This window comes from Mauremys reevesii, linkage group 8 (genome assembly GCF_016161935.1).
Source record: "Mauremys reevesii isolate NIE-2019 linkage group 8, ASM1616193v1, whole genome shotgun sequence".
Classification (NCBI taxonomy): Eukaryota; Metazoa; Chordata; order Testudines; family Geoemydidae; genus Mauremys; species Mauremys reevesii.
This window is the reverse complement of record NC_052630.1, coordinates 22871721-22898964: the sequence shown is the minus strand read 5'-3', so window position 1 is coordinate 22898964 and position 27244 is coordinate 22871721. Positions and strand designations below refer to the sequence as shown.

Genomic DNA, 27244 nt, shown 5'->3' with positions numbered 1-27244 from the left:
AGCTGACGTGGAACTTGTCTGACAGCGAAAAGTACAGAGAGAAAAAAGACCCACCACTGAGGTTCTAACATCTTGTGGAACATTCTTCTTTCAGATTTTAATCCCCATTTCTCTCTACGTGTCCATCGAGTTCGTCAAGCTGGGCCAAGTTTTCTTAATTCACAATGACATCGACCTGTATGATGAAGATGTAGATTTGCCCATACAGTGCCGAGCCCTAAATATCACTGAAGATCTGGGGCAAATCCAGTACATCTTCTCAGATAAAACTGGGACACTAACAGAGAACAAGATGGTGTTTCGGCGCTGTACTGTCGATGGAAATGAGTTTTCACATCAGGAAAATGGTAAAACTCAAAGAAATATTATTGTATTATGATCCTACTATACCTTCTCCTGGCTAGCTAAATGTGGCTTAGTATTCCATTTTGTGGTTTGTTTGGAGGTTTTTTTTTGTTTTGTTTTGTTTTCTTTGGTGACTGTTTTATTATAAAGGTTCACCAGAGAGGGAAGTTTTTAAAATTATTCTGAAGCCACATAACTAATCTTCATATTCCTACATCAAACATCTCAGCCTCTGCTCTATTGTGATCAACAATTCAGGACTGCAAGGAAGAAATATCCTCTTAAATTCACTTCACTGTAGTAACTGCCAGCCCTACATTTCCATGATTCTTACTAAGTGAGATAAGTGGTAATTAAACTCAGTGGGTCCAAAAGTAATTACCATACAACCATCTGAGTAATGCAGAAGGTAGGAACAATTATGTGTTTGCTAGAAACAGGCCTAAACTACAAAGTCCATATCTGAAGTTCCCCAAAGTTTGCGGGTATTTGAATCTGTTTTGTTTTTTTTTGGCTAGGTCCATTGCTGATAGTTACTTTTTCATTAATAAATACTGTTAACAAAATAGATTTTGTTAAAACCTCATTGAAACTGATGGGTGTGAATGCTGTCTTCATTTAAGATAGCTGTAAGAGATAGTTAAGGAGCCCCACCTAATAATAGGCATAAGCTCACACCATATAGGCGGAAGGCACAATGTGTGTGTGAGTGAGAGAAAGAGAGAGAGAAGCTGAAGTACAGACAAACTGAGCACACAGGGACAGACAAACTGAAGCAAGACATACTGAGAGAGCCTGGACAAGCACAGTCTATGGCCATGAAAGAAGCTAGAGAATGGGCTTCTGGGTCTGGTGTTGACTAAAGATGCTTGGGACTGTAAGCAAAAAATCTGTCTTGTTTTGATTCCTTCTGCATTCAGAGATGCAGGATTCCCTATGTTCCTTTTAAATAAATACGTTTATCTCAAAGAAAACACCAGACTTCATTGTCAATTTTTATACCCAACTGCAGCCCACACAGGAAGGCAAACTTTCACAAGCCACTTGGGTCAAAAAGGGATAACAGTATTATTGGTCTAATCTCGCAGTCCTTGCTAAGGCAAAATTCCCATTTGACCGCAACTCCCTTTCATGTTGTATTCTTCAGTGGGAGTTTTTCCTGTAGGTAATGCAAGATTAGGCCCAAAGTTCTTTACTCTGCATATAACTACTCCACCTCTACATTATATTTAGAATGTCATTAAGCTGGCCAGCAGCTGCCAAATAGATTTTCATGCTCTGTGAGTGAAAACATTACCAAATTTGTGAATTACAATAGTTCATTCTTCTGTTCCACTGAACTGCAAAAAGTGCAGCTAAAGAGACTTTAGTTAACAGAAGTCCATAAAAGTAATCAGTTTTTTGTTGTTTTGGTTTGTAATGATAAACATTTCAGTGGGAGGCTTGCCAAGAAACTGAACTGCATGGAAGTTTTTTTTCTGGTGATGGTTTAGAGATTGTGTGATGGGTCCCCAGTGTACAACCTGGAACTGTGGCACTGCTGTGTCCTCTTAACTCTCCAGCCTGGGCTGTTTCTCATGATGTTTTGCTAGATAAGTTGCATAAATGCTCTCTAAGGGTATGTCTACACTTACTGCACGGGTCGACGCGGTGAGTTCGACTTCTCGGAGTTCGAACTATCGCGTCTAATCGATAGTTCGAACTTCCCGCGCGCTCCGGTCGACTCCGGAACTCCACCACTGCAAACGGCGGTGGCGGAGTCGACCTTGGAGCCGCGGACTTCGATCCCGCGGCGTCTGGACGGGTAAGTAGTTCGAACTAGGGTACTTCGAGTTCAGCTACGCTATTCACGTAGCTGAACTTGAGTACTCTAGTTCGACCCCCGCCCTTAGTGTAGACCAGGCCTAAGACAGTGGTTCTCAACCAGGGGTACGTGTATGCCTAGGGGTATGCAGAGATCTTCCAGGGTGTACATCAACTCATCTAGATATGTTCCTAGTTTTAGAACAGGCTACATAAAAAGCACTAGCAAAGTCAGTACAAACTAAAATTTTGTACAGACAATTACTTGTTGATACTGCTCTATATACTATACACTGAAATGTAAATACAATATTTATATTCCAATTAATTTATTTTATAATTATATGGTAAAAATGAGAAATTAAGCATTTTTTCAGAGACACTTTTTTGTATTTTTATATCTGATTTTCTAAGCAAGTAGTTTTTAAGTGAGATGAAACTTGGGGTACACAAGACAAATCAGACTCCTGAAAGGGGTACAGTAGTCTGGAAAGGTTGAGAGCCACTGCTCTAAGCCACTCATGAACCATACACAGGGAAACACCAGCAAATCCCCCCAGCCCTGCACCCCAGAAATGTACCTGCTCAAGATCTTCTCTTGAACAATGCAAGCTCATTAATTAGTTCGACACTTCATCAAAGGATAGTGGACATGCACCAGTCCTTGTAATCTGAGCAGATTCCCCAAGCACTCTAGACAAACTCATTGGTAAGGATAAAACATTAAAACAAGTTTTTTTTGCTACAGAAAGATTTTAAGTGATTATAAGAGTTAGGCATAGAGATCAAAGTTGGTTACATAAGAAATAAAAATAAAATCGCAGTCTAAATTCTAAACTTTATCAAACTAAGCAAGATTTGAATCAATTTTTCTTACCCCACTGGATGTTGCAGGCAGGTTACAGTTCTTAATACACAGGCTAAATTCCCTTCTCAGCCTGAGAAGGGAGACCAATCACCCCAGTTCAAAGTCTTTGTCTTCCCAGTGCTCTTGTTTCCTTCAGAGTAGGTGGAAGAGGAGAGAGGCCAGGGACTGATGTCACCATCCCAAAATTAGATACTTTCCCCTCCCCCCTCCAATCCATGTGCATGGAAAGAGAGTGTCTCAAACATGGAGTCCGAGGTCACATGTTCTAAATGCCCTGGGAGACACTGGGCTTCCATCTATGTGCTTCAGGAGGGGCCCTCTGGGAGAGTGGATTCTCCTTAATGGGCCATCAACATCTGGCTGGCTATCCCTAATGTAAATCTGGCTTGGAGGTGTTAGTTGCTCCTTTGTTGCTACTGAAAGGCTGTAGGTGTCTCCCAGACTCACAACATATTTCAGTAACAAACATATAGCAAACTCCATAACTTCACATACAGTGGTAATGCATACAATTCAACAGGATAATAATGTTCCACAGATCATGACTTCTCAAATGATACCTCACAAGGAATACTTTGTGCAAAACATACAATCATATAACAGTGGTGAATATGTGAGTACAGGGTGTCATTTTGAGGTACAGAGTGTCACAGATTATCAGAGTTAGTAATAATAATAATAAAATCTTCTCAGTAATACTGCTAATAACAAGAAAAGACTAGGCAAGATCTTGGTTTCTCTCTTCCAGCCAAACGCCTGGAGACCCATAAGGAACTGGACTCAGATGATGAAGACTGGGCAAGACATCAGCATTTCGCTCTTCCTGTTATCAAGATCGAGAAACCAGACACTTTAAAACAGAAAAACTCTAAGCCCTTGAGGAGGTGCCAAAGTGCCCGGGCTCGTTTTCAGGGACATGCAAGGAAGAAATCATTGGGGCGTTGTGACAGCCTTCAGTCTCAAGTGGCGTTCAGCAGTACCATAGTGAGTAACTTCAGATTCGGTCAATACGTTTTGAGGATCTCTGCTTCATGCAACTTTTTGAGGGGAGGAGGGAGCCGAAGGAGAAAATAGTCAATGAAACAGCACTCATTTACTAGATTGGGAGCAAGGAAACTATAACCTGCTACTTGCCGGAGAATGCTACATGGTCACCCCAGATGAATCTCAATCTATTACACTATATCATGGAAAAGTGACAAATTGAGACACCAGGAGAGTTACCAGTATCTTGTTATTGTCAGAAGACAGGTCTCACTTCACTACAGATAAAATACAGTGAACCTAGTATGGTTTTTAGTACAATGTTAAAAATATAAAATTTGAGGTTTATATAAAATGTAGTTCCAAAATAAGACTGTAATCCTACAAAATGCTGAGCACTCTGGCCTCAATCCAGCAAAATACTTAGGCACATCCTTAATTTCAAGTACACATGCTTAAAACTAAACACTAGTGCTGATCGAAAACTTGCAGAATTTCATCACAAGTTTGTCAGAACTTCAGCAGAAAAAGTGGGTCAAAGTTTCAGTTCTAATTTTTGTAAAAATTTTGTCCCATTTTTGTTACCGGCTGTACAGCAGGTTGAAAATTTTCAAAATTCAGAATTTTGATTTTTTTTTTTTTGAAATTTGAAAACAGGAACAAAATTTTCCCAAATATTGTTACTTTTCCACTCTGCTCTGTTACACACACACTCAAGTGCTTTACTGGATTTCAGCCAGAGTGCTCAGCACTTTAGGGGGTCAAACCCTAAGCCCTTATTCTGCAAAGAAGCTCCAGATGGAAATCTCTTATGCCCACTGATTCTCAGTGACTTTTGTTTGCGGGATTTAGGCTTATGAATGCATTTATTTCAAGCTTCTGCCTTGCTAACTCAGTATCTCTGTTATGTAGAAGTGAACATCAGTTAGAACTCTGTTAACTTCTGGAATCTATTTATTTCATGATAATCTTATTGCTTGCTGGTCTGTTGTCTTGCATCCCATTTTCCCACATAGCACATTGAGAACTTCTCTGTATCTATTTGCTTTATGGATCATGACATTTCTGGTGTGTAAAACATCTCCTTCAAGAGAATTTTTCCCCAACTACTTTTCCTATTATCATAAAATCATTGAATCAGAATCTATAGCTTCTTGCCTCTCTCTCCAGTTCTTTTTTGCATTTTTTTTAAGGGTGGGAGTTAAAAATTTTCTCACTTCACACTGCAAATTCAGTTAGAAATAGGGTTTCCTGCTCTACTTGCCGTAGAGGAGGTTTTGGAGCAAATTGAATAATTAAGCAGTAATAAGCCACCAGGACCAGATGATATTCACCCAAGAGCTCTGAAGAAACTCAGATATGAAATTGCAGAACGACTAACTGTAGTATGTAACCTATCACTTAAATCAGCCTCCATGCCAAATGACAGGAGGATAACTAATATAACAACAATTTTTTAAAAGACTCAATAGGTGATCCTGGCACTTACAGGCCAGTAAGCCTAACTTCAATACCAAGTCAATTGGTTGAAACTGTAGTAAAGAACAAAATTATCAGACACATAGATCAGGGGTGGCCAACCCGCGCCTGAGAAAGAGCCACAATTTACTAATGTGCATTGCCAAAGAGCCACAGTAATACATCAGCAGCCCCACCATCAGCACCCCCCTCCTCTCCCAGAGCCTCTTGACCACCAGCAGCCAAGCCAATCAGCACCTCCCCCTCCCTCCCCACACCTCTCAATCAGCTGTTTCGTGGCATGCGGGAGGCTCCGGGGGTAGGAGAGAGGAGCGAGGGCATGGCAGGCTCAGGGGAGGGGGCACAAAGGGGTTGAGTGTGGGCAGGGCCTGTGGCAGAGCCAGGGGTTGAGCAGTGAGCACCCCCAGCACACTGGAAAGTTGGCGCCTGTAGCTCCAACCCCAGAGTCGATGCCTATACAAGGAGTTTCATATTAACTTCTGAAGAGCCACCTGTGGCTCCGGAGCCACAGGTTGGCCACCCTTGACATAGATGAACATGATATTTTGAGGAAGAGTCAAGCCGGCTTTTGAAATGGAAATCATGCCTCATCAACCTATTAGAATTCTTTGAGAGAGTCGACAGGTATGAGGACCAGGGTGATCCAGTGGATATAGCGGACTTTCAGAAAGCCTTTGACAAGGTCCCACACTTATGACTGCTTAGTTTATTTAAGAGCCTGAGATAACAGGCAAGGTCGTCTCCTGGGTCAGTAACTGGTTAAAAGATAGAAAACAAAGGGTAGGAATAAATGGTCAGTTTTCAGAATGTAGAGAGGTGAATAATGGGGTCGCCCATGGATTTGTACTGAGAGTAGTGCTGTTCAACATATTCATAAATGATCTGGAAAAAGGGGTAAAATGTACAGATGATATAAAATTACTCAAAATAGTTAAATCAAAAGCTGAGTGCAAAGAGTTACAAAGGGATCTCACAAAACTGGGTGACTGGGCTACAAAATGGCAGATAAAATTCAATGTGAATAAATGCAAAGTAATGCGCACTGGAAAACAAAATCCCAACTACATATACAAAATGATGAGGTCTAATTTAGCTGTTACCATGCGAGAAAGTGATCATGGAGTCATTGTGAATTGTTCTCTGAAAACATCTGCTCAATGTGCAGTAGCAGTCAAAAAAGCTAACAATGTTAGGAACCATTAGGAAAGAGACAGAAAAAGACAGAAAATATCATAATGCACTATATAAATCCATGGTACGCCCACACCTTGAATACTGCATGCAGTTCTGGTCACCCCATCTCAAAAAAGATATATTAGAATTGGAAATGGAACAGAGAAGGCAACTAAAATGATTAAGGGTATGGAACAGCTTCCATATGAGGAAAGATTAAAAAGACTGGGAATTTTCAACTTAGAAAGGGGATGAGTAAGAGGGGATATGATAGAGGTTTATAAAATCATGACAGGTGTGGAGAAAGAGAATTAAAAAATGTTATTTATTCCTTCACATAACACAAGAACCAGGGGTCACCCAGTGAAATTAATAGGCAGCAGGTCTAAAACAATCATAAGGAAGTACTTCGTCACACAATGCACAGTCAACCTATTGATTTCATTGCCCGATGATGTTGTGAAGGCCAAAACTATAACGTGGTTCAAACAAGAACTAGATACATTCAAGGAGGATAGGTCCATCAATGGCTATACACAGAAATGGTAAAGATGCAACCCCATGCTCTGGGTGTCCCTAGCCTCTGACTGCATAGAAGCTGGGAGTGGATGACAGGACAGATCACTCAATGATTGCCTGTTCTGTTCATTCCCTCTGAAGCATCTGGCATTGGCCACTGTCAGAAGTCAGAATACTGGGTTAGATGAACCACTGGCCATTCTTATGTTTTTAGAATTTGGATTCTCCATGTACATTTTCCTGAATCTTTGTATCAAACAGACAAAGGGAAAGAAAAAAATTCTTCTCTATATAGTAGACAGGAGTGTCCAAAGGGCCGCAAGCTGGGATTCTACTATTTTTTTTTTTTTTGGCTTCTAAATGCCAAGTTTCCAAGTGTTGTACCAGCTATGAAAACTGGTAGCCCATGATAAAAGGAAAATTTAAGATCTTTGCAATGCTGAGAAGAGTGATTTTTGGATACAGGTTAGTACTGCATCTGCTGTGAGCACCTGCCTGGTGGGGCTGTTGCCAAGAGAAGTGTTAAAGTAGGAGAGCTGCTAATATAATAGTCTGCTATGGAATTTGCTGAGCTTTAATGGAAAGTAATAGTGCTGAAAAGAGAGAATCTTCTGTAAATGCCAAATAGATGTGGGACCAAAAGGAAGTATAAAGAGTTCCTTTTTCTTTTGTTTAAGCAATGTTCTGTGTGTGGTAGGGCTGGCTGGAAAACACCAATTCAATTTTGCAGAAAATGTCAAGGTTTTAACATTGTTTCCATTTTGATGCAGGACAAAGCAAAGACCTTCCAAATTGTTTCATGAGGAAAACAGCCCACTGGTTAGGGGTACTCACCTGGGAAGCAGGAGACCCAGGTTCAAATTCCTCATCTGCCTTGAATTGTACCATTGACTTGAACCTGGGTCTTCCACATTGCAAGTGAGTGCTCTCACCATCTGGCTGTAAAGCTAGTCTCCCTCAATCTCAATTAAATATTTGTTGGCTCAGAGAGAGAGACAGACTGACTGTTTCTGTCGGCACTCTCCAACAGACTATAGGCCAGGGGTTGCCAGCCTGTGACTCTGGAGCCACATGCGGCTCTTCAGAAGTTAATATGTGGCTCCTTGTATAGGCACCGACTCGGGCTGGAGCTACGGGCACCAACTTTCCAGTGTGCCAGGGAATGCTCACTGCTCAACCTCTGGCTCTGCCACAGGCCCTGCCCCCATTCCACCCCCTCCCCGAGCCTGCCATGTCCTCGCTCCTTCCCCCCCACCCCTCCGAGCCTCCTGCATGCCACGAAACAGCTGATCGGGAGGTGCAGGGAGGGAGGGGGATGCGCTGATTGGCGGGGTTGCTGGTGGTCAAGAGGCTCTGGGAGTGGAGCGGGGTGCTGGTGGGGAGGCTGCTGATGTATTACTGTGGCTCTTTGGTAATGTACATTGGTAAATTCTGGCTCCTTCTCAGCCTCAAGTTGGCCACCCCTGCTATAGGCTATTCTGGGGCAAATGGGTCTCTTTCACACATCAGCAGTTCTTTCTGGACCTAAAAAATCTTCCTGATAAAAGTTTAATTAAAACCAACGCATTTCTGTAATGAATCAGCATTTTGCAACAAAAAGTATTTTTGTCAAAAAGTTCCCAACCACTTCTATTATACTGTGATTGCAAAGCCACCTGGAAAGTGGTCTTACATGAACTGGTGGTAAGCAGTCTGCATTAGTTACTTTTAAGTGTTTTTGTACTGTTAGTAATCTCTTGTCTGGCTATCCCGAAAGAAAGACAACAGATATTTGACATGGGTTTAAGCAGGCCACAACTTTATTATTAGATGTCTGGGACTACCTGGCAGATAAAAGTGTGCAGTGCAGGTAAACCCATGTTTATATCATAATTACCAAGGGGGCTTTTTACCAGCTCCCCCTCTTTTTCCATCCAGGTCACTCAAGCAAATCCATTGACAGGACCTTACCATCCCCCACCCCCACCTCATAGGAGGGTTAAGGTGGACTATAATAATGGGGTTAGCTCCTATGGGTCCCAAACCGTCCCCCGTTCACACCTTTACTGACACCTCCTTTTAAGTCCTTTTCCAAGCCATTTATCCAGTCACTGTATATCTTCCCTAGGGAGTACCTGCACTGGACATCCGCCACAAGGAGGTGCCAACCATTAGCTTGGGTGACTCCTCCCCAAACCCAGTTGGGTTCCCAGACATCTCCTAATGCCCTGTTATATGGGTTTTACACTTTATCGCTATATCTTGAGAGGTTTTAGGATTGTGGAGCTAGGTGGTTACAAGAATTATCCAAGCTTGAATGTTTTGTGAGTGCTTCTATGCTTCACGGGTTTTGCTGTTTTGTTGAAATATGAGATGGTTTCATCAGTTCATATGTTGCTGTCAGTGTAATTCTGAGAAGGAAGCAGATGATGATGTTTCTTTCGTGGCATTTGATGGAGTTAATGAAAATGGAGTCTGCTGATCCTGGAGAAAAATATAAGCAGCACTGTGTGGTCCATTCTGGAATAGAAATTACAAAAATATGATGCAAGAGGCAGCATAGTCTAACTTTTCAGTAGTGTCCTCTATTTGTGCTCCTGCAAATACTTGTGCCCATGTTTTCCACCTCACAGTAAGTTTTAGCATAAATGACAGCAATTGGATACCAAACTACTTGTGTCTGGTGCCATTAAGAATTACCCCTGCAAAATTAGAGATTGAGTTAAAGCCAGGTTGAAAATTGGTCTACCTCAGGGGTCAGCAGCCTTTCAGAAGTGGTGTGCTGAGTCTTCATTTATTCACTCTAATTTAAGGTTTCGCGTGCCAGTAAAACATTTTAACGTTTTTAGAAGGTATCGTTCTATAAGTCTGTAAAATACAACTAAACTGTTGTTGTATGTAAAGTAAATAAGGTTTTTAAAATATTTAAGAAGCTTCATTTAAAATTAAATTAAAATGCAGAGCCCCCTGGGCCGGTGGCCAGGACCCGGGCAGCGTGAGTGCCACTGACAATCAGCTCATGTGCCACCTTCGGCACGTGTGCCATAGGTTGCCTACCCCTGGTCTACCTAATCAATTCCCATGAAGAAAGAGAGAGATTATTTAAAGTTCAGAATACCTATCAAGTTTGTAGTGTTTATACCAGTGCCAGGGAATTTGTATTAACTCTGCATAACTTAAGATCATATGGGTGGGAAAGGAATAAAAAATGGTAAAAAAAAAGCTGTATTTCAGAAAGCCCCAGAGAGAGAATGTTTTCTGTTTCATTAATTTCTCCCTGATTCAGTGAGGAAATGGAGAGGCGGGGTGGGGAAGGTGAAAGATCAATCTTATTGAGACGTTTATAGGTGAGAAATCAGATTTCTCTTTCCTTCAAGCCACAGATGAAAATGAAAACTAATTCTTTTTGTATCCATCAAAACCCAGCTTCACTGAGAAACAGCCTGCAGCCCAATCAGAATTACCCATTTCATGCTGGGACCTACAAATGTTCCCTTATGTTGGCCAGCTTCATGGTTTCTATTTGTGTCTCAAGTGGCGAGATAGCCAATTTATTTTATTAATTTTGTCTCCTGCTGCTGCTGCTGCTGCAACTTCTCTGGGCGAAAAAGGCTGCATCAAATCATGTGCTACAAAATAAAAAATAAACCCTGGGATGGGGAGAGGACTTCCTTGTACTATAAAAGAATGGAAAGAAAAACCTTACAATATGAAAAGGAATAAATTATGGAACAAGATAAAAGAGGATTATCACTGTCCATATTCCATTTGCTATGCCTTTTAAATGAAGGTTCTTACAGTACTCTTGATCTAGATTTTATAAGTCTGCTATTGCATGTCTTATAAATATCACTATAATTAGAAACATTTCTTGAAGACTGGCAGTTTTCATAGTTAACGTCTTTTAAAGTCAATAACTTATTTTTAGTTTTGTATTCATTTAAAGGGACACTCAAATGAAAACTATTAAGAAATTACCCTTTAAAACTTAAATAGCCTTACACATTTTATAAATAACAAACTAGCTTACTAACAATGGAGGGGGTTTTAAATTTTAATTGATTTTTCATTCTTAATGCTGATTGTTTAATTTCTGCATTTCACTCAGCTTGGTCAGTGAAAATAGATGTGTCAGTTTCACCATCTGTCTCTTATACATTACCATCCAGCTACATGGAAACATATAAAACCAAGCCAACATCTGTTGTCATTTTTTAAGATAATGAAAACTTTTCTTCTAAGCTTCAGTTGTGCACTGTCTAGTTTTTCAAACCTGACAGTGTCTCCTCAACATTCAATAATTGTAATATGCAGAGAAATATAGTACAGAAAGTTTCCGCACAAGTAGCATACCTGAGGTTAAATAATTCTTCGTCTGCTGCATGGTGCTGCAGTACTGGATACTAATGATATAGATGCAGTAGAAACTGGATGGATGGGTGATGGACAGGAGCAAGAGAGAGCTATATGTTATTGTGCTTTGCTGCTTGCATGAGTGTACCTTGGTGGATTTGATAAAAAGAGCACAGATACGGAATAAATAGCTAGATGTTCAGTAATCAGTAATTAATAGTTACTATATTAGAATGTGTATGGATCCTGGAAAAATTTGCTTTGGCTTTTGGGAATTTGTGTTTTTATATTGAAATTATGCAAGTAATAGGGAACCTCAGGTTGTGTTTTTTTCCGTTGTGTGATGCTGTAGCAGCCAGTTAACACAAATGCACTTTCTTTGCTGCTGAATGTACTTGGTGTTTCTAAATCTTTCACTTATTTCAAAGGAATGTTAGTTTAAAACAGCAACCCCAGAGGCACAAGAGGATCTCCTGTAGCTGAGAGCTGAATGCATATATCCAGTATAATTTGCAATAGATTTTATTTTTCAATTTTCAATTATTAGATCATTTAAGAATCTCTATTCACTTTAGCAAGCGGGAGTTAAAATGTAACACATTCAGCTCAGCACAAAACAGCCTGAAGGTTATTGATTAATTGTTGTTGCATACTAGGGAACTTCATAATAATTGTGCCAGATTGAAGGAGGAGACGGCAATGGCAGAGATGAACTGAGAAGGAAGCTAAATTGTTTTGGCAGTAGTTTAAAGAAGAAATCTAAAAGCCTTGGCTCCTACAGAGGCTCGTATTTTAAAACTGGAAGATCTTATTAAATATGGCCTGAACTAAATTCAAATGTATTAAAAATCAAGTGGGGGCTAGGGATTACAATACCATGTCACAGGAATTATGATCTCTTAAAAAAATTCAGTGAAAACACTTCGAGGGGTGTGACTGATTTCTTTCCTTTTTTTTGGAAATGACATTATGGTATGAGAACAAGATGTGAAATTGGCCATACAGAGTGAAGAGCAAAAATTAAACATAGGCCCTGAATTCATTGGGTGGTCACTTGTCCCTATTAAGCATTCCATTTAACTCAGTGATCAACGGTTTCAAGGATCTGCCCATTTAGGTCTGGGTATGGGTTTAGTGCCATAGTGCAGATTGTATAACATAATTTTAATGATCTAGGTTCAGATTCCGGCCTGACTTGCACTTTTTGCAAGCCCAGTGAAGTGACCACTTTCCTATTTTGTTCTATGTAGGTTCTTATTCTACCTTCCATCATCATCATATCTGAGCACCTCATTTGCATAGTCTCCGAGATGGAGAATCTTTTCTTCTTCAGGAAGATCTCTGAACATTTCATTAGTGATGATGTGTGACCTTGACCATCTATTTATGCAACAGTGGGAATTCTATCTTTTTTTCTATCTGCTGAGTTCATTTGAGTATATAATACTGTACAAGCATTTCCTTGAAGACTCTAGAAAACCTAAGGTGCAGGTCGTACACAATCCCAAATGTGGTCCTTACTGAATAACTTCTCTTCCAGGAAAAGGATGTGACCCCTGATAACAGGCTGTTGATGAAAGTGAGAGATGCTGCACTCCAGATAGAGTCTTTGACATCATTTCCATCTGCAAAGGACACCTGCTCCACCACGTCCGTTACTGACTTTTTTCTTGCACTGGCTATCTGTAATACTGTTGTGGTCTCCACAGCAACTGAGCCAAGACAAAGGGTAATCTTACTTTAAATACATAAGGAGACTTGATTTGCTTAAAATCTGTATACTAAAATTGAAAGCTATCTGCTGTAGTAACAAAGCACTGTTTTGGAATTGCCATATGGTTTTCTATCTTCTGTCTGCAATAACTCCAGTGACTGCTATTCAACTATTAAGGTCAGAAGGGCCCATAATGAACACCTAGTCTGACCTCCTGCACACTGCAAGCCACAGAATCTCACCGACCCACTCCTGTAATAGACTCCTAACCCTTGGCTGAGTTATTGGAGTCCAAAAATCATGGTTTAAAGCAGGGGTTCTCAAACTGGGGGTCGGGACCCCTCAGGGGGTTGTGAGGTTATTACATGGGGGGGTCACAAGCTATCAGCCTCCACCCCAAACCCCGCTTTGCAGCCAGCATTTATAATGGTGTTAAATGTATTTTAAAAGTGTTTTTAATGTATAAGGGGGGTCGCACTCAAAGGCTTGCTGCGTGAAAGGGGTCACCAGTACAAAAGTCTGAGAACCCCTGGTTTAAAGACTTCAAGTTACCGAGAATCCACCATTTACACTAGTTTAAACCTGAAACTGATCTGTGCCCCATGCTGCAGAGGAAGGTGAAAATTCCTTCCCACCCCAAATATGGTCATCAGCAACCATCGGCATGTGGCCCATTAGGGTAATCCGCTGGTGGGCCACGAGACATTTTGTTTACATTGATCATCCACAGGCACAGCCCCCCCACAGCTCCCAGTGGCCATGGTTCCCAGCCAATGGCAGCTGTGGGAACTGGCATGGGTGGATTACCCTGATGGGCTGTGTACCAAAGGTTGCTGACCCCTGAGCTAGACTCTCAGCATGTGGTCAGACCTCCAGCCAGACACCTGGGAAAGAATTCTCTGTAGTAACTCAGAGCCCTCCCCATTTAGTGTCCCATCACCAGCCACTGGATATGTTTGCTGCTAGCAGTCGCAGATCAGCTACATGCCATTGTAGGCAGTCTCATCATGCCATCATCCCCTCCATAAACATAGCAAGCTCAGTCTTGAAGCCAGTTAGCTTTTTTGCCAGCACTGCTCCCCTTAGAAGGCTGTTCCAGAACTTCACTCCTCTGACTGTTAGAAACCTTTGCCTTATTTCAAGCCTAAACTTGTTGATGGCTAGTTATATCTCTTTGGTCTTGTGTCCACACTGGCTCTTAAATTAAATAACTCCTCTCTACCCCTACCTACATATCTCCCTGTTTACCACAGTGGCCCTTAAGAACTTGCCAGTCTTAAGTAAGATAAATCAATATGGCTACCTCAGTGTCTGCAGCATCCCCTTATACTTTAGGAAATATTTGAATGCTACGCGGTTCTCACTGTAAAACCTTGCTTAATTATCTCAGATAGTTGGTGAGGTTTTTAAGGCACCACTCTGTCTCTGCCATAGATCACCACTGAATCTAGAAGCCAACTTAACTGTTGTCCTGAAAATCCCTTGACATAATTAGTTAGAAAAAGGACAGGCACATATATTTTTTTAAATCATTACTTTGATGCACAGAACTGCACTGGGAATTTGCAAACGCTCTTGTGGCTCACCTTGTTTAATTTCAGGTGTAATGTTCCCAATGTCTTCTCATGTCTTAAGGTTACAGCACCACCACTGATGAAACCATCAGGGATCTCCTTGGAGAGGATTCACCAGCTGCTCCAACGGCTAAAATTAGCAAACCTTGGTCAATCTTTCTCATTGACTCAGTCCAGTTCAGACCTAGGAGCAAGTGTTAATGCAAAGAACAGTAAAGAGAATCCAGCTGCCACAGACTCCTATAACAAAGATGACATTTCCACCCACACTTGCTCCAACTCAACAGATGGTGACTACAATGGTGATGATAGAGCAGATGCAATGCCCAGGGGAGTCAGCACAGAGATGGGGGGTGCTTCCCTGGATGAGGTGTTTGGGTCTGTTAGTCAAGGCCATTTGCAGCCAGAATTTTGTTATGAGGCTGAGAGCCCAGATGAGGCAGCCCTTGTCCATGCTGCCCGGGCTTACAGTTTCACTTTAATGTCCAGGACCCCTGAGCAGGTAACTGTGAGGTTGCCACAAGGTACCCTCCTGACCTTTGACATACTCTGCACCTTGGGTTTTGACTCAGTCAGGAAAAGGATGTCTGTGGTGGTGAGGCACCCCTTTACCAATGAGATAATTGTCTACACCAAGGGAGCTGACTCTGTCGTAATGGATTTACTGGAAGACCCTGCCAAAGGTAATTAGTGCACCAGCTAGTGAACTATTATCGTTATGTTGTCTGTTAATAAGTACGGGAAGTTTACAGTACTTCTTCCTGCATACAATATTATATCCAAGCTTTAGGATTATACAGGAATAAGTCCCTTAGTATAGTAGTATTGCTGCAGATCAAAATAGAGGTATTCATTTAACCCGAAGAGTGCTTGAAATATGGAAAAGGCTAATTAGGATTCCCAGGCAGCCTAAACTAACTGGATGGTGTACTCTGCAATAATATTGTCATATAACCCCGACCAGTGTATTTTAACTTGGCAGCAATGGAGCAGTAACATAAAGAAGACCAAGAAATGCCATCCTTGAGCATATGCTTGTGGGGTTATGGAACACAAATTAATATTTATGGGCTTTGCAAGGGATTGCTGTTCTGTTAGTACACCAGCTCCTGTGTTGCCTGTTTATTATTATTATTATTTTGGCTGTTGGGTATGGAATGCTCTGTGCTAGAAATAAGTAGCTGACTGATTATTTTTCACAGCTGACATTAATATGGGGAGGAAGCTGAGAAGAATACATGCTAAAACACAGAAACACCTGGACTGGTATGCACGATATGGCCTGCGAACCCTGTGCATAGCTAAGAAGGTAAGAGTATTTGGACTAATGCTATTTGTTAACAATGTCCTGTACATGTGAACAGATTTATGAGTTGTGAAATCAGAGAATTATAAACCCTTATGCATAAAGTCACAAACCAAATCCGAACTGCCAAGGATTAGAAGGGAACTTTTCCTACAGACAAATTGATCTTACACTTTTTTCTGAAGTATTTGGTCGCTGTCAGAGACAAGATCTTTTATCTAGATGGGTCACTGGTCAGCAATATCTGTCTCCTGTGACTACCCTATCTATTCTTAGTTAGTGATTCCAGGCAAGATCAAACAGAATCACAATTTATTAGCTGTTCTTTTAAATTTTATTTGGCATTCAGCTTTCAAACATCTTGTACTCAATTTGGAGGAGTTGTGCTTTATCCTGAGTGTTTTAATGCAGTGGTGATGAAAGTTCAGCCTACAGGTAAAATCCACCCATGGAGGTCTGGAGTCCAGCCTTCAGAAACAACATGTCCCAGCATGCAATTCTCTATCTTGATCCTTGTTGAGCAGCAATGAGAACAGTTGTCTTTCCAGGCCATGCCTCTCTTAAAGATGTGACAGCAGCTGTCTATACTATTTTATGCAAATTGAGAAGGCAAATCTGTTTTTCCTCATTGCTACTTGTACATGCAGCTTTCAGTTGGGCAAGGTTAAAGGTGATGTGATATGTTGCAAATGGACTCTGGGGTAGTAATTACTACTCTGGGATCCAAAATATTGCTGCCCTATTTCCCCAGTTTAGATCAAGGTGAGCTCTTCTTAGGTTCAGTGGGGAAGACATAATGCAGAAACTGTTGCATCAAAATATTTTATTCCAATAGACAGAAGTAATAGATGCAAGATTGTGATTTACAGGATAAGACTCAAATGCAAAGAAAGAAGTTATTTTTAAAACATAAACATCTTCAATTGTAGCCGAGGATTCCCTAAAAAATCCATTACTCGGTATTCTACCTCAACAATACTCTGCCCATGCCAACTTTCCATTATGCATCCTCTCATGGACACCTTTCCTCTCACAACTCCCCAATTCTTCCTCACTGCTTGATTCTTGGTTCTGTTTCGTTCTGTGAACCACCAGGAAAGGGTTGTGTTGTGCCACAGTGGGCCACAGACTACACATAGTTCGAGCAACTGCTCTACCTAAATCTGAATATATGGCATACCTGTATCCCTGTTGCACAGGTTTTGAGTGAAGATGACTTTCGGAAATGGGCCAATTTTCGTCGTGAGGCAGAGGCAGCGATTGACAACAGAGATGAGCTGCTAATGGACACAGCACAGCATCTGGAGACCAAACTCACCTTGCTAGGTAGCTAAAAATAAAGACTTGTTACTGAGTGAAATATTGCTTGCTTTCAAGTGATGTTCTTGGTAACCAAAGAAACAATGACTTAGACAAATTTATATGAAAAGGTCTTGCTGTGGCCCTTTGCAATTCTTTGGTACAAATATCAAACTCTTTAGCGCTGGATGCAGCTTCCAAGGGCAAATATTTTTATATGTATAAGCTGTGTCCAGAGCACTAACATTGGTGCACAGTGTTTTAAATTGGTACCTAAGGTTTGTGTGCCTTTTCTGCATACACACGCGCTTACCAATGAGTTTATGATTTATTTGTGTTCTACTGTTAGTTTTCTCCACTTTGAAAAAACTACAGTACATCATGCAAAAAGTTATCTATGTAGGTACTTATACAGCACCCATCCCTATAGGATCAAAGCATCATGATTTCATAAACATGAGAGTAGTTTAATGTTCTCTGTCTTGAGTCCAAATGTTTTGCCATTTTAGGCTTGGCTTTTCAAAGGAGCCCAGGTTTAACCTATTTACCTATGTTCAGTACTTTGTCATCCTGATCTATGTAATTGCAGCCTGTTGTTGTTATGGCTCTTCATAATCTCTGCAATGACGTTTGTAAAAATTAGGATAATAACAGTAAATACTCTAAACAGAGCTGTAGGTGAGCTAGTGTAGCTGTCAGAATCTCTCACCTTTGCCGACTACAAACCCTCTGTATGCACTCCTACTTAATTTTCCTCCGAGAAAAATATCCTTTTCTGCTTTAAGTAATACTGATCTTTAATGTACAGAATCACTGTTACAGCAACTTCAAAGTGGCCTCTAGTGGAAAAGATAAGAGATGACTGTTTATCACTCTTTCATATGGTGATTTACCTTCAGTATAAGTATTGGCATCTTCACCTAAGTTTTCACATTTCCAAAGATGAAATTTGTTGTATCCTATCTCATTCCTTTGATGGAAGAAGCATCTGACTTGCCGGTAGAGTGTCTTTCAATTAAACAGCCAAGATTCAGTGTAGAATTGCATCCTTTCTAGTTCCTGTGATGGGAACTGATACCATACTTTTTAAAAAATGCACGTAGTATATTCCTTGGCTAGTACATTGTCATTTTGGAGTATTCAAAAGAAATGAAATGAGTCACTGCAGTGCCAAGTAAAATGAATGGTCACTAGTCATTGATTGCTGTTTTATGTTTTCTTTTTTTAAATCTCAATCTAAATGCAGATTTTTGTATATGTTAATCACTTAGAACTGTTCAGTATTCATCCATATATTTCCTACAGGACTGATGTGAGGCTTGAGATAATGCAAAAATATAGGGAATCTACATAAAGATTTCCCCCTCAATGCAAGCTTAATTTTATGCCTTTTGAAGTCTATATCAACCACTGGATGGTAACATTGGCTTAGCTGTTGAAAAATGATGGATCTTTATTTATTTATTTAGAATTAAAGATTCCTGATATCTTTTTTTTTTAAACCATCTCACCACAAAGGGAAATAAATTGGCTCACTTCTCATCTTCCCCTTTTACTAGGAGCAACAGGGATTGAAGATCGGCTGCAAGACGGAGTGCCCGATACTATTGCAGCTCTCCGGGAGGCTGGGATACAAATCTGGGTGCTGACTGGAGACAAGCAGGAAACAGCAGTTAATATTGCATATTCTTGTAAACTTCTGGACCAAAAAGACACTGTGTTTACCATTAATACTGAAAATAAGGTACGTCCAGAAAAGGGTGAAAAGCCTGCTGGGAAGTGCATTCCATTTCCTTCAATAATTTGGGGTTTGGAAATGCTTCATTTTGTATTAATGCTTCATGAAAAGCCAAAAAAAAAATCCCTCAAGGCCTATTGGAAAAAGGCCTTTGACTCTTTAGATCACACATCATGTGGTAAGATTCAGAGTCCAAGCAGGTTTTGTAGATTATTATTATGAGATTAAAATATAATGAACTTTCCACATGAAAATAAACTTTTTTTTTTTTTCAAGAAAAAGAGGGCATTGAATCTTATGCTTTTGAGAAAAGGTAATTTGCAGTTCAAGTGCCTGATCACATAATAGTGTTGATGTTTGGCTTTGCTCCTTGCAATGGAATTTTCACTTGCAATGATAATTTAGCTCCTGGTGATTTCTGTAGGAGGACAGTTTTAAAGTACTGCATGAGTCAGCTTGGGAAAAATGTGCAGATGTAGATTCCATTCCCTTCAAAACCTTATAGCAAGGTGTAGTTAGGGTGACCAGACAGCAATCGAGATGGGGGTGGGGAGTAATAGGAGTCTATATAAGAAAAAGACCCAAAAATCGGGACTGTCCGTATAGTATCGGGACATCTGGTCACCCTAGGTGTAGTGCATGCTCCTTAATGGAGTTAGGGTAGTTAGGCTTCAAAAGAAATTAATTATTTAGTAGGGAACATTTAGCACCACCTCTTTGTCTGGGTCAGCAGTGCATATTCCGTTTAACCTTCTCATAATAGTTCTCATGGTCCTGTAAAAATAATGAGATCATTTCCTAGGTACTCCCTGTGGTGTGTCTAGCATTGATTTTTGCACAAATATTACCTGCAAATTCACTGGTAATAAGAGGTTCATACAGTGAGTAGCACAGGCATACTCCGCAAAATTGTGGGTAAAGTAACTTTTCTGGGTTATCATTCTCAGCCACGGCTACTCAGAGATGTTATGTTTCACAGCATACACACAGAGAAGGTAGATAAAAACATAAAATACTCTTTCTGGAAGGTTGCAAGATAATACTACTTTAAGAAATAAAGTCCAGAACCCTAACGCACACTAACCAAAAACCAGAAACAAAGCAGGCTGCTCCTTAAAGCAGGGGGTCACAATTGAACCCACCTTGCTCTACACTGGCTTGGCTGCACAAGACCCAGATTGCATGCTTCCTTCTAGAGCCCGTTAGTTTGCAAGCAGGACCAGGAAACCTCTTACTCTGACAATGTTAGCTTTTAATTTCAACAGTTTTCAGTACACCACAAGGGAAGCCACAGCAAGGAATTGATGGAGCGAGCTATAACTTCTGAAACAACCAGAGCAGAGTGAGGTGAACCCTTGCAAATGGAAGGTGCCAATGAGGATAGACGCAAGTTTGGCCAAGCGACCACAACTTTTTTGTAACTTCAGATGACAAAATAAGATGTCATGAGATGCCATCCTGCCCTGGTAACCCTAAAAGGGGAGAGGCAGCTGCCACCCACCTCCTCACTTTTCATTACTCACATCCTGAGCATTCTAACCATCCACTAAAACCCAAGACCCACCCAATAGGCCTGCTCATTTCCAAGACCTAGCCCAGCTAGCCAAACCCAAGCAAAAGAGAGCCTGAACATTACCCCTCCTCCCTGACCAGAATTGTGGACCAGCTCATAAGTGGGCTAGAACAAGTCATCTTTAGCCTTTGCTTGGGATCAAGAGTGATGCTTGTGATGGCATATGGCAGGATCATGTGATTTATCTGCCCAAGTGACTGCCAAGTTAGTTTCACACCTACTTCCATGCAGCTGTTGTGCGGATTAACTAAATGGTTTGTAAAATGCTTTGAATGTGAAAAGCAATGAATAAGTGTTGAATATTTTATTGTGATGGACACTTTTATAGAGCAGTTAGATGGCCTACTTTGTAGCTTCTTTTGTCTGTGGCTAGCAGCTCCCTAGACAGGAACAGAATTCTGTACAAATGTCTTTTTTTTTTAAATATTTTCTTTTTGGAAATAGCCTGCAAAGCTGATACAGAATCTGGCATGGAATATGTTCTCTGCTTCAGTGTGTAAATTTGATTTGATACACGTCTGCTTTAAAGAAAAGAGGCATATATTTTACTAGGTGCAGCACCCTGGTTGACCTGATGGGATATACACTTAGTGCATGCAAACTTTTCATTTGTATATAAAGTTGAAGTTTTTTATTTCAGATGGGTGTATTGGGGCCTTTTGGCATTCAGTGTAATACTGAAAATCACCAGTGATTCTGCGACCCCAATACTGGGAGTGATAAAACTTGCACCCTGCTTTAATTATATTTAGCAGTCTGAAAATAACTTTTTAATGTTAAAAAAAATTCCTGGTGAAATTGTAAATATAACAAATCTTTGATCACCTTGAACTTCATAGTTGTCACAATGACTACCAAGAATTACATGGCAGCAGTTGAGATATGACTCAGAGCCTCTTGTTCCAAAAGCACAATTCCCAACCAGTTAAACTAAAGGAAAATCTCCTTTAACTGTTGCCAGTATATGACTCATGACACAGCTGAGCATTCTGATCCCATCCAGCAGAGGGCAGTGGCGCACATATGCTATAGTAAAGTTCTGGTTGTTAAAATGGAAATTCCTTTACTGTATTTGTGATGTCACTTTTCCTTAAAGACAAAAACACACATACTCAGTGATGTGCACAAGGATGCTAAAGATAGATATGTCCATTTTAGGCACCTTGGGGTGCACTGTTTTCCACCTCACTCCTGAGCCCAAAATCGCATGACCCATTTCTGTACAGGTGGAAAACTTCCCCCAAATCTCTAGTCCACCGTATTCACTGATACTGCCACCCTTCAAGTGGGCAGGGAACTTTACTGTTCTTACCTACTCGCTGCCCAGCTTGGGCTACAACATCAAACCTTTCTTGGCTCCATGCCAGGACATCTGTACCCTCAGTCACTGTTCTGCACCACTCAGCTTCCTCCTGAGCTGAGGAAGAGGTGAGGCCCAGCTGCAGGGGTAGGCAGCTGTCAGTAAGGGCTTTGGTTCCCTGACAGGAATAGTGGGGAATGAAACCAGATGGACATACTGCAAGAAGGGGCCCCAACCCATCATTCTTCCCGCTGGTCTCAGATGTTTCTTCTCCTGGGTACAGTTACCCCCCAAGACTCACCAAAATCCTAGAAATTAGATGTATTCCTAGTGACCAGCACTAGGCAATTAGCCAGTTTCTTTAGGGTTAATTAAAAAATACCTTAAATTTTCAGTATATATTTCCTGGTTTACACATAGAAAGGTGCTGTTCCCCAGGAACATTTTTAGAACATTTTAGTGATGCAGCTTCCTCTTAGATATCAGAGGTACATTTGATTTCAGAACCTCCCACTTAAGTGTAATTTAAATCTTACAGCATCCTACGGGTGCACCTTATGCAACATAACATGAAAATAATATTTTAGAGCTGAATCATCACTCAGGTTGACAGAAGGCGAAAAAGGGGAGTGATTAGCTCTTCAGGTATTCTATGCCATGCCACAGAAAAAGACTTTTAGCACTAACAGCAAAACGAACTTTGGGTGACACCGTATGTCACACTGTCACTGTGCCCTTATGAAATCTTAGGGGAAGGAAGGCAATTTGGAACAAGTTATCCATCCTTAGATATGTTTGTATCCAGCTCCTGCTTAAGCCACTCTAGGGACTGTGTGCCTCTGAAAGAAGAATTCGGTCCAAAATGGGGAAATGCATTAATGAGGGAAGTATCATTTTGTGGCTAAAGCACAGAAGCAGGTGCTGTTGGAACCTGGGTTAAGTTCCTAGCTATGCCATGCACTTGATGTGTCACAACACATTTATTTAATTTTCAAAACCAGTGGCTACTTTTAAAAATCTGGACCTTGATTTTTCTGTCAGGTTCTGTGTGTGTGTGTGTGTGTGTGTGTGTGTGTGTGTGTGAGAGAGAGAGAGAGAGAGAGAGAGAGAGATGACTCATGCATTCACCATCCCTCACATGGGAGTTGTCAGATTCCATGTGTGCATGCCTGGAAGAGAAATATGAATCATGACTTCGCTGTCCCTCACAGGGATGTTTGTTGTTATTACTAACATTATTGTTAGGAATGATTGTTAAGACCCTTGCATGGAAGAGGCTACAACAATGCAATTTATTATTAAAAACAATTATTCCATGTTGCTTTCCCCAAATTCTTAGCATTGCATACGCAAATATAGGCTCTCTTTGTAAAGCTAGACTTTCTTTTAAAATGAAAGGTCATATTGGAAACAAATAGCTGTTAAAATGGTCAGTGTTTTCAACATATTTTTTATGGGTGGAGAAGCTGAGAACATCACTGATGTCATCTCCAGTGTGGTAAACTATTGCTGTCCTTTGTTAATTGTTCCTAATACTTCTGTGACATCCTCTAATGCACCTGGCCTGGGTAGACATACCAATGAGTGATATTGTAATGGGAGATACGTATAAGCATTATATAATGATCTCGTCTCCCTCCAGGAAACTTGTGAATCCCTCTTGAATTTAACATTGGAAGAAGTAAGGAAGAATTCTAATGTTGAAAGAACAAAATGGAATTTCTTTGGCATTAGCCTGTCATCGTCTTTACCAGCTTCTGTGGCCTCCAGTCCTGACATTGGGCTGGTAGTTGATGGAAAAACATTGAACGTCATTTTCCAAGGAAAGCTGGAAGAGAAGTTTCTGGAGCTGACCAAGTACTGTCGCTCAGTTTTGTGCTGCCGTGCCACTCCTTTGCAGAAGAGCATGGTGGTCAAACTAGTGCGGAGACAACTAAAAGTCATGACACTGTCCATAGGTACTTAACTTTCTTCGTCTCTTGCGATTCTAGATTATTTTGGTTTTATGCTTTTTATATTCATCATGAGTTATTAGCATGTGGGGAAAAGATGGTGCTAAATATTCTCTCCTTAGCAATAGCCATATGCTTGCAGGTGAAATTTCCCCTTGAAGAGCCTGCTACCATTGAACAACCTCATCTCCCATTAAAGTCAAAGATCAGATGAGGGCACCCAGCAACTTTGAATATCAGCAATTCTTCCTACCTGCCTCCCTCCAAAACTCTTCAGTTCAGGAATACCAATCATAATAATAATTACTCTGCTTGTTGAGTTAACATCTCCCTTTTATTCTTTGATTTTTCCCAATTTGTTAAAACAGGGCATATCCCCAGAGCAGCATTAGACACTGACATGCTTGCTCTTAACCTGCAAGTAAACTAGTTGATGTGAAATTGGCAAGTTTCAGTGTGTGCGATTCTACTAAAATCCTTGCAGAACTGACTTAAAAACTTACAACATAACCAAGGCCTGCAGGGACCAAACAAAATATTAACAGGAAGGGAAGGGTCTGATAATTTTTGACATTTCTAGATTTGCATCATTTTTTAAAGGAAAATGTAAAAGCAAGATATATATTGCCACACTTCCATTTTGTTTATGCCACTTCACTAGTTTACCTTGCTCACAGACTACATGTTTACATACAAACCTGAATATTCTTGCCACAGGGATATTCTTTGTAGTCAAAGATCTTGAAAATGCCACCAAAATTATGGTGGGTAGAATTGCGGTTTTAAAGTGGCTTGTTATGCTGTATAATTTGCATTATCTTTTGTGATTTAAGTCAAAGAAATCTACAAAATGAATTAACTACAAAAGCATGCTTTTGATCATTTGGGTTCCACCAAGAAAAAACGTAACAGTGATTGTTAATATGCTTTATATTTGGTATCAGGTGATACAGAGAGTATGTGAGAAGGAAGTCATTGTAAAACTATTATAACTGCTGGTTCTTTCACTCAGAACTTTTGAAAACGTACACCTTTGGGCTGAATTTTTCCATGCATGGTACCTGCCTGAATCTGAATGTTTTAGGCCATTTTTGAGTTATGAAAAGATGGAAAAATTGCTTTTTTTTGCCATAAGAGGAAGGGGGAACTACTTGTTCTCGAAGGCTTTTTTGTTTGGCTTGTTGGTTTTGGTGATGGTTGGAGTAAATCAGCTGAACCTCATGAAGTAAATTTATTTTTGTAGAAAGTCCATAAAAAATAGCATGTACTTTGGAAAATTTGAACAAATGTGATCATTAAAATACATGAGTTCATGTATTACCACCTTGGTCACTGACTCTGCTTAATACTTTATGCTTGCAAGTATTATAGAGGAAGTTTTGCCATTGATTTCAATGAGGCCAGAATTTCATCCCAAGAGTTTGTGACTCAAAGGCTCACAGCAAGGAGGTATCAGACCCCAGGTTCTTGACTGCTTGACCTAATCCTAATCCACCTGACCACAAGGCAAGGCACCAGCAACCCTAAATGTGTTATTTATAAAGATACTTGTCCATCAGCAATACTTTGAGATGTTGCTCTCAGATACAGGCATATAACACTGAACAAACCAAACTTTAGCATTATTTTATCCTGTATTTTCATATTTCTGGAAATCGGTTCTTTTTTCTCTTCAAGGTGATGGTGCAAATGATGTGAGTATGATTCAAGCAGCTGATGTTGGGATTGGAATTTCTGGCCAAGAGGGCATGCAGGTATCCCTTCAGTTTTTCCCCCTTTCTATTTTTGTGAAGTAGATTTGAGTATCTTGAAGGGCTTATAGAAGGACCTTTATTCTGAGTAAAAACTTGAAATTAAGATACAAGTTGGCATTATTGCTATCCTGACATTACCCTTTCCATCATTGTGAGGCTAACTGTCTATCCTAAGCTTGAAAAATCAGCAGATGAATATCCATCAGTGTATTAACACCTGCTTTCTGGATCAGCTCTTCTGTAGAATTTCCCCAAGATTCTGGTACAAGGCTGCTTTTTGCACTAATTTCTTTCCAGATGTTCCCCCTCCCTCATCATTCTGGGCTCATTAATACATTTTTATGGTGCATTCTGGGAAGGCAGAAGGGTGCAGGTTCATATTGGGAAGACTGAGAGCAGGTTTTTTGGTTAGTAAACCAGCCTCAAAGTGTCAACACAATAGCAGCTGGTTGCCTCATTGTTCATTCTTGAATCAGATCATGTTGGATAGAGAAATAAATTTTTTAATAAATAATCTCAATACTCTTTTGTTTAAGGCTGTGATGGCCAGTGACTTTGCAATATCTCGATTTAAACATCTCAAGAAGCTGCTTCTGGTCCATGGACATTGGTGCTACTCTCGTTTGGCAAAGATGGTGATTTACTTCTTCTACAAAAATGTGGTAAGATGCAAAGGATCCTGGATGCCTTGGTTTACTTTATTCAAGCTGGCTTAACGTACCAGTTCTTGTAGGCCATATTTCTTTAATGTTTATTGAATTGAAATTCCTTTTTCTTCACTTGGACAGTTCATGGTTACTCACAAGTTCACTCTTACTACTCTACTGACCTAAAGCCTTCAGAAACAGTAACATCTAGATCTTTCACTGTACAAGTTGAAAATAGTACTGTCCCAGAAGAGGAAATACCTCAGTTTGGTGACTTTTATTAGTTCAGAAACTTTTCCAGTAACACTCATGAGCCTCAAAATAAAATTTGCTACCTATTTGCATAAGGAATAGTAGATTAGTGCTAGAAGATGGCTTTACATTAGGCATGAATTGCCTGTGAAACTTGTGAATTTTTGTTATTAATTTTATAGGAATTGCTTGCAAGCACTGGTGCGGTCATATCTAGCATTTTTATTAAAAGTTTAATGTATATGCAAATAAGCTGTGCGTTGAAGAATAATGTAAAGTGGATAAACTTGAGAGTAATACACTTTCAGCAAGCCTGTGCAAACAAGTCTATTTGACTTGAAATACATTCTGGGCATGAAAGACTATTTACTTAGAATTCAAAGTGTTCACATTTAAAAAAATGTTTAAAGTCATCATTTTAAATAAAGATCATGTCTTATCAATATTAAAATTTGTAATGGAAAACTTTTTTGGTCTGGGCATGCTTTCAAAGCTTAAATGATATTTATTTGTGACATAGAATAGTTTTCTCAACTGGAATGCTGTTGTTCATTATCTCCCCACTACCATTTGGGAGTGGGGAGAGACCTTTTGATTCCACAGTCAGAACCAATTTTGTAAAAAGATTTAAA

The 27244-nt window shown here is 40.2% G+C and overlaps 1 protein-coding gene and 1 long non-coding RNA gene across 12 annotated transcripts in view; one reads left to right on the top strand and one right to left on the bottom strand.

Moving 5' to 3' along the window:
- The window catches only part of ATP10B (ATPase phospholipid transporting 10B (putative)), a 396549-nt gene that overhangs the window by 359566 nt on the left and 9739 nt on the right, over positions 1 to 27244 (top strand). For all 11 annotated transcript variants that reach the window (XM_039485882.1, XM_039485878.1, XM_039485881.1 and 8 more), the window contains 10 exons: positions 95 to 347; positions 3765 to 4000; positions 13044 to 13232; positions 14853 to 15474; positions 15994 to 16100; positions 17297 to 17423; positions 18956 to 19140; positions 23650 to 23965; positions 25637 to 25713; positions 26250 to 26375. In XM_039485882.1, coding sequence (XP_039341816.1) covers positions 95 to 347; positions 3765 to 4000; positions 13044 to 13232; positions 14853 to 15474; positions 15994 to 16100; positions 17297 to 17423; positions 18956 to 19140; positions 23650 to 23965; positions 25637 to 25713; positions 26250 to 26375 — 2238 coding nt within the window. The remainder of the gene's footprint in view (positions 1 to 94; positions 348 to 3764; positions 4001 to 13043; positions 13233 to 14852; positions 15475 to 15993; positions 16101 to 17296; positions 17424 to 18955; positions 19141 to 23649; positions 23966 to 25636; positions 25714 to 26249; positions 26376 to 27244) is intronic.
- Positions 9137 to 14893, bottom strand: LOC120370750. Its single transcript, XR_005583909.1, has 3 exons — positions 14804 to 14893; positions 13025 to 13215; positions 9137 to 9670 (listed from the first exon to the last, which is right to left on the bottom strand). It is a non-coding gene; the product is annotated as an uncharacterized LOC120370750 (long non-coding RNA).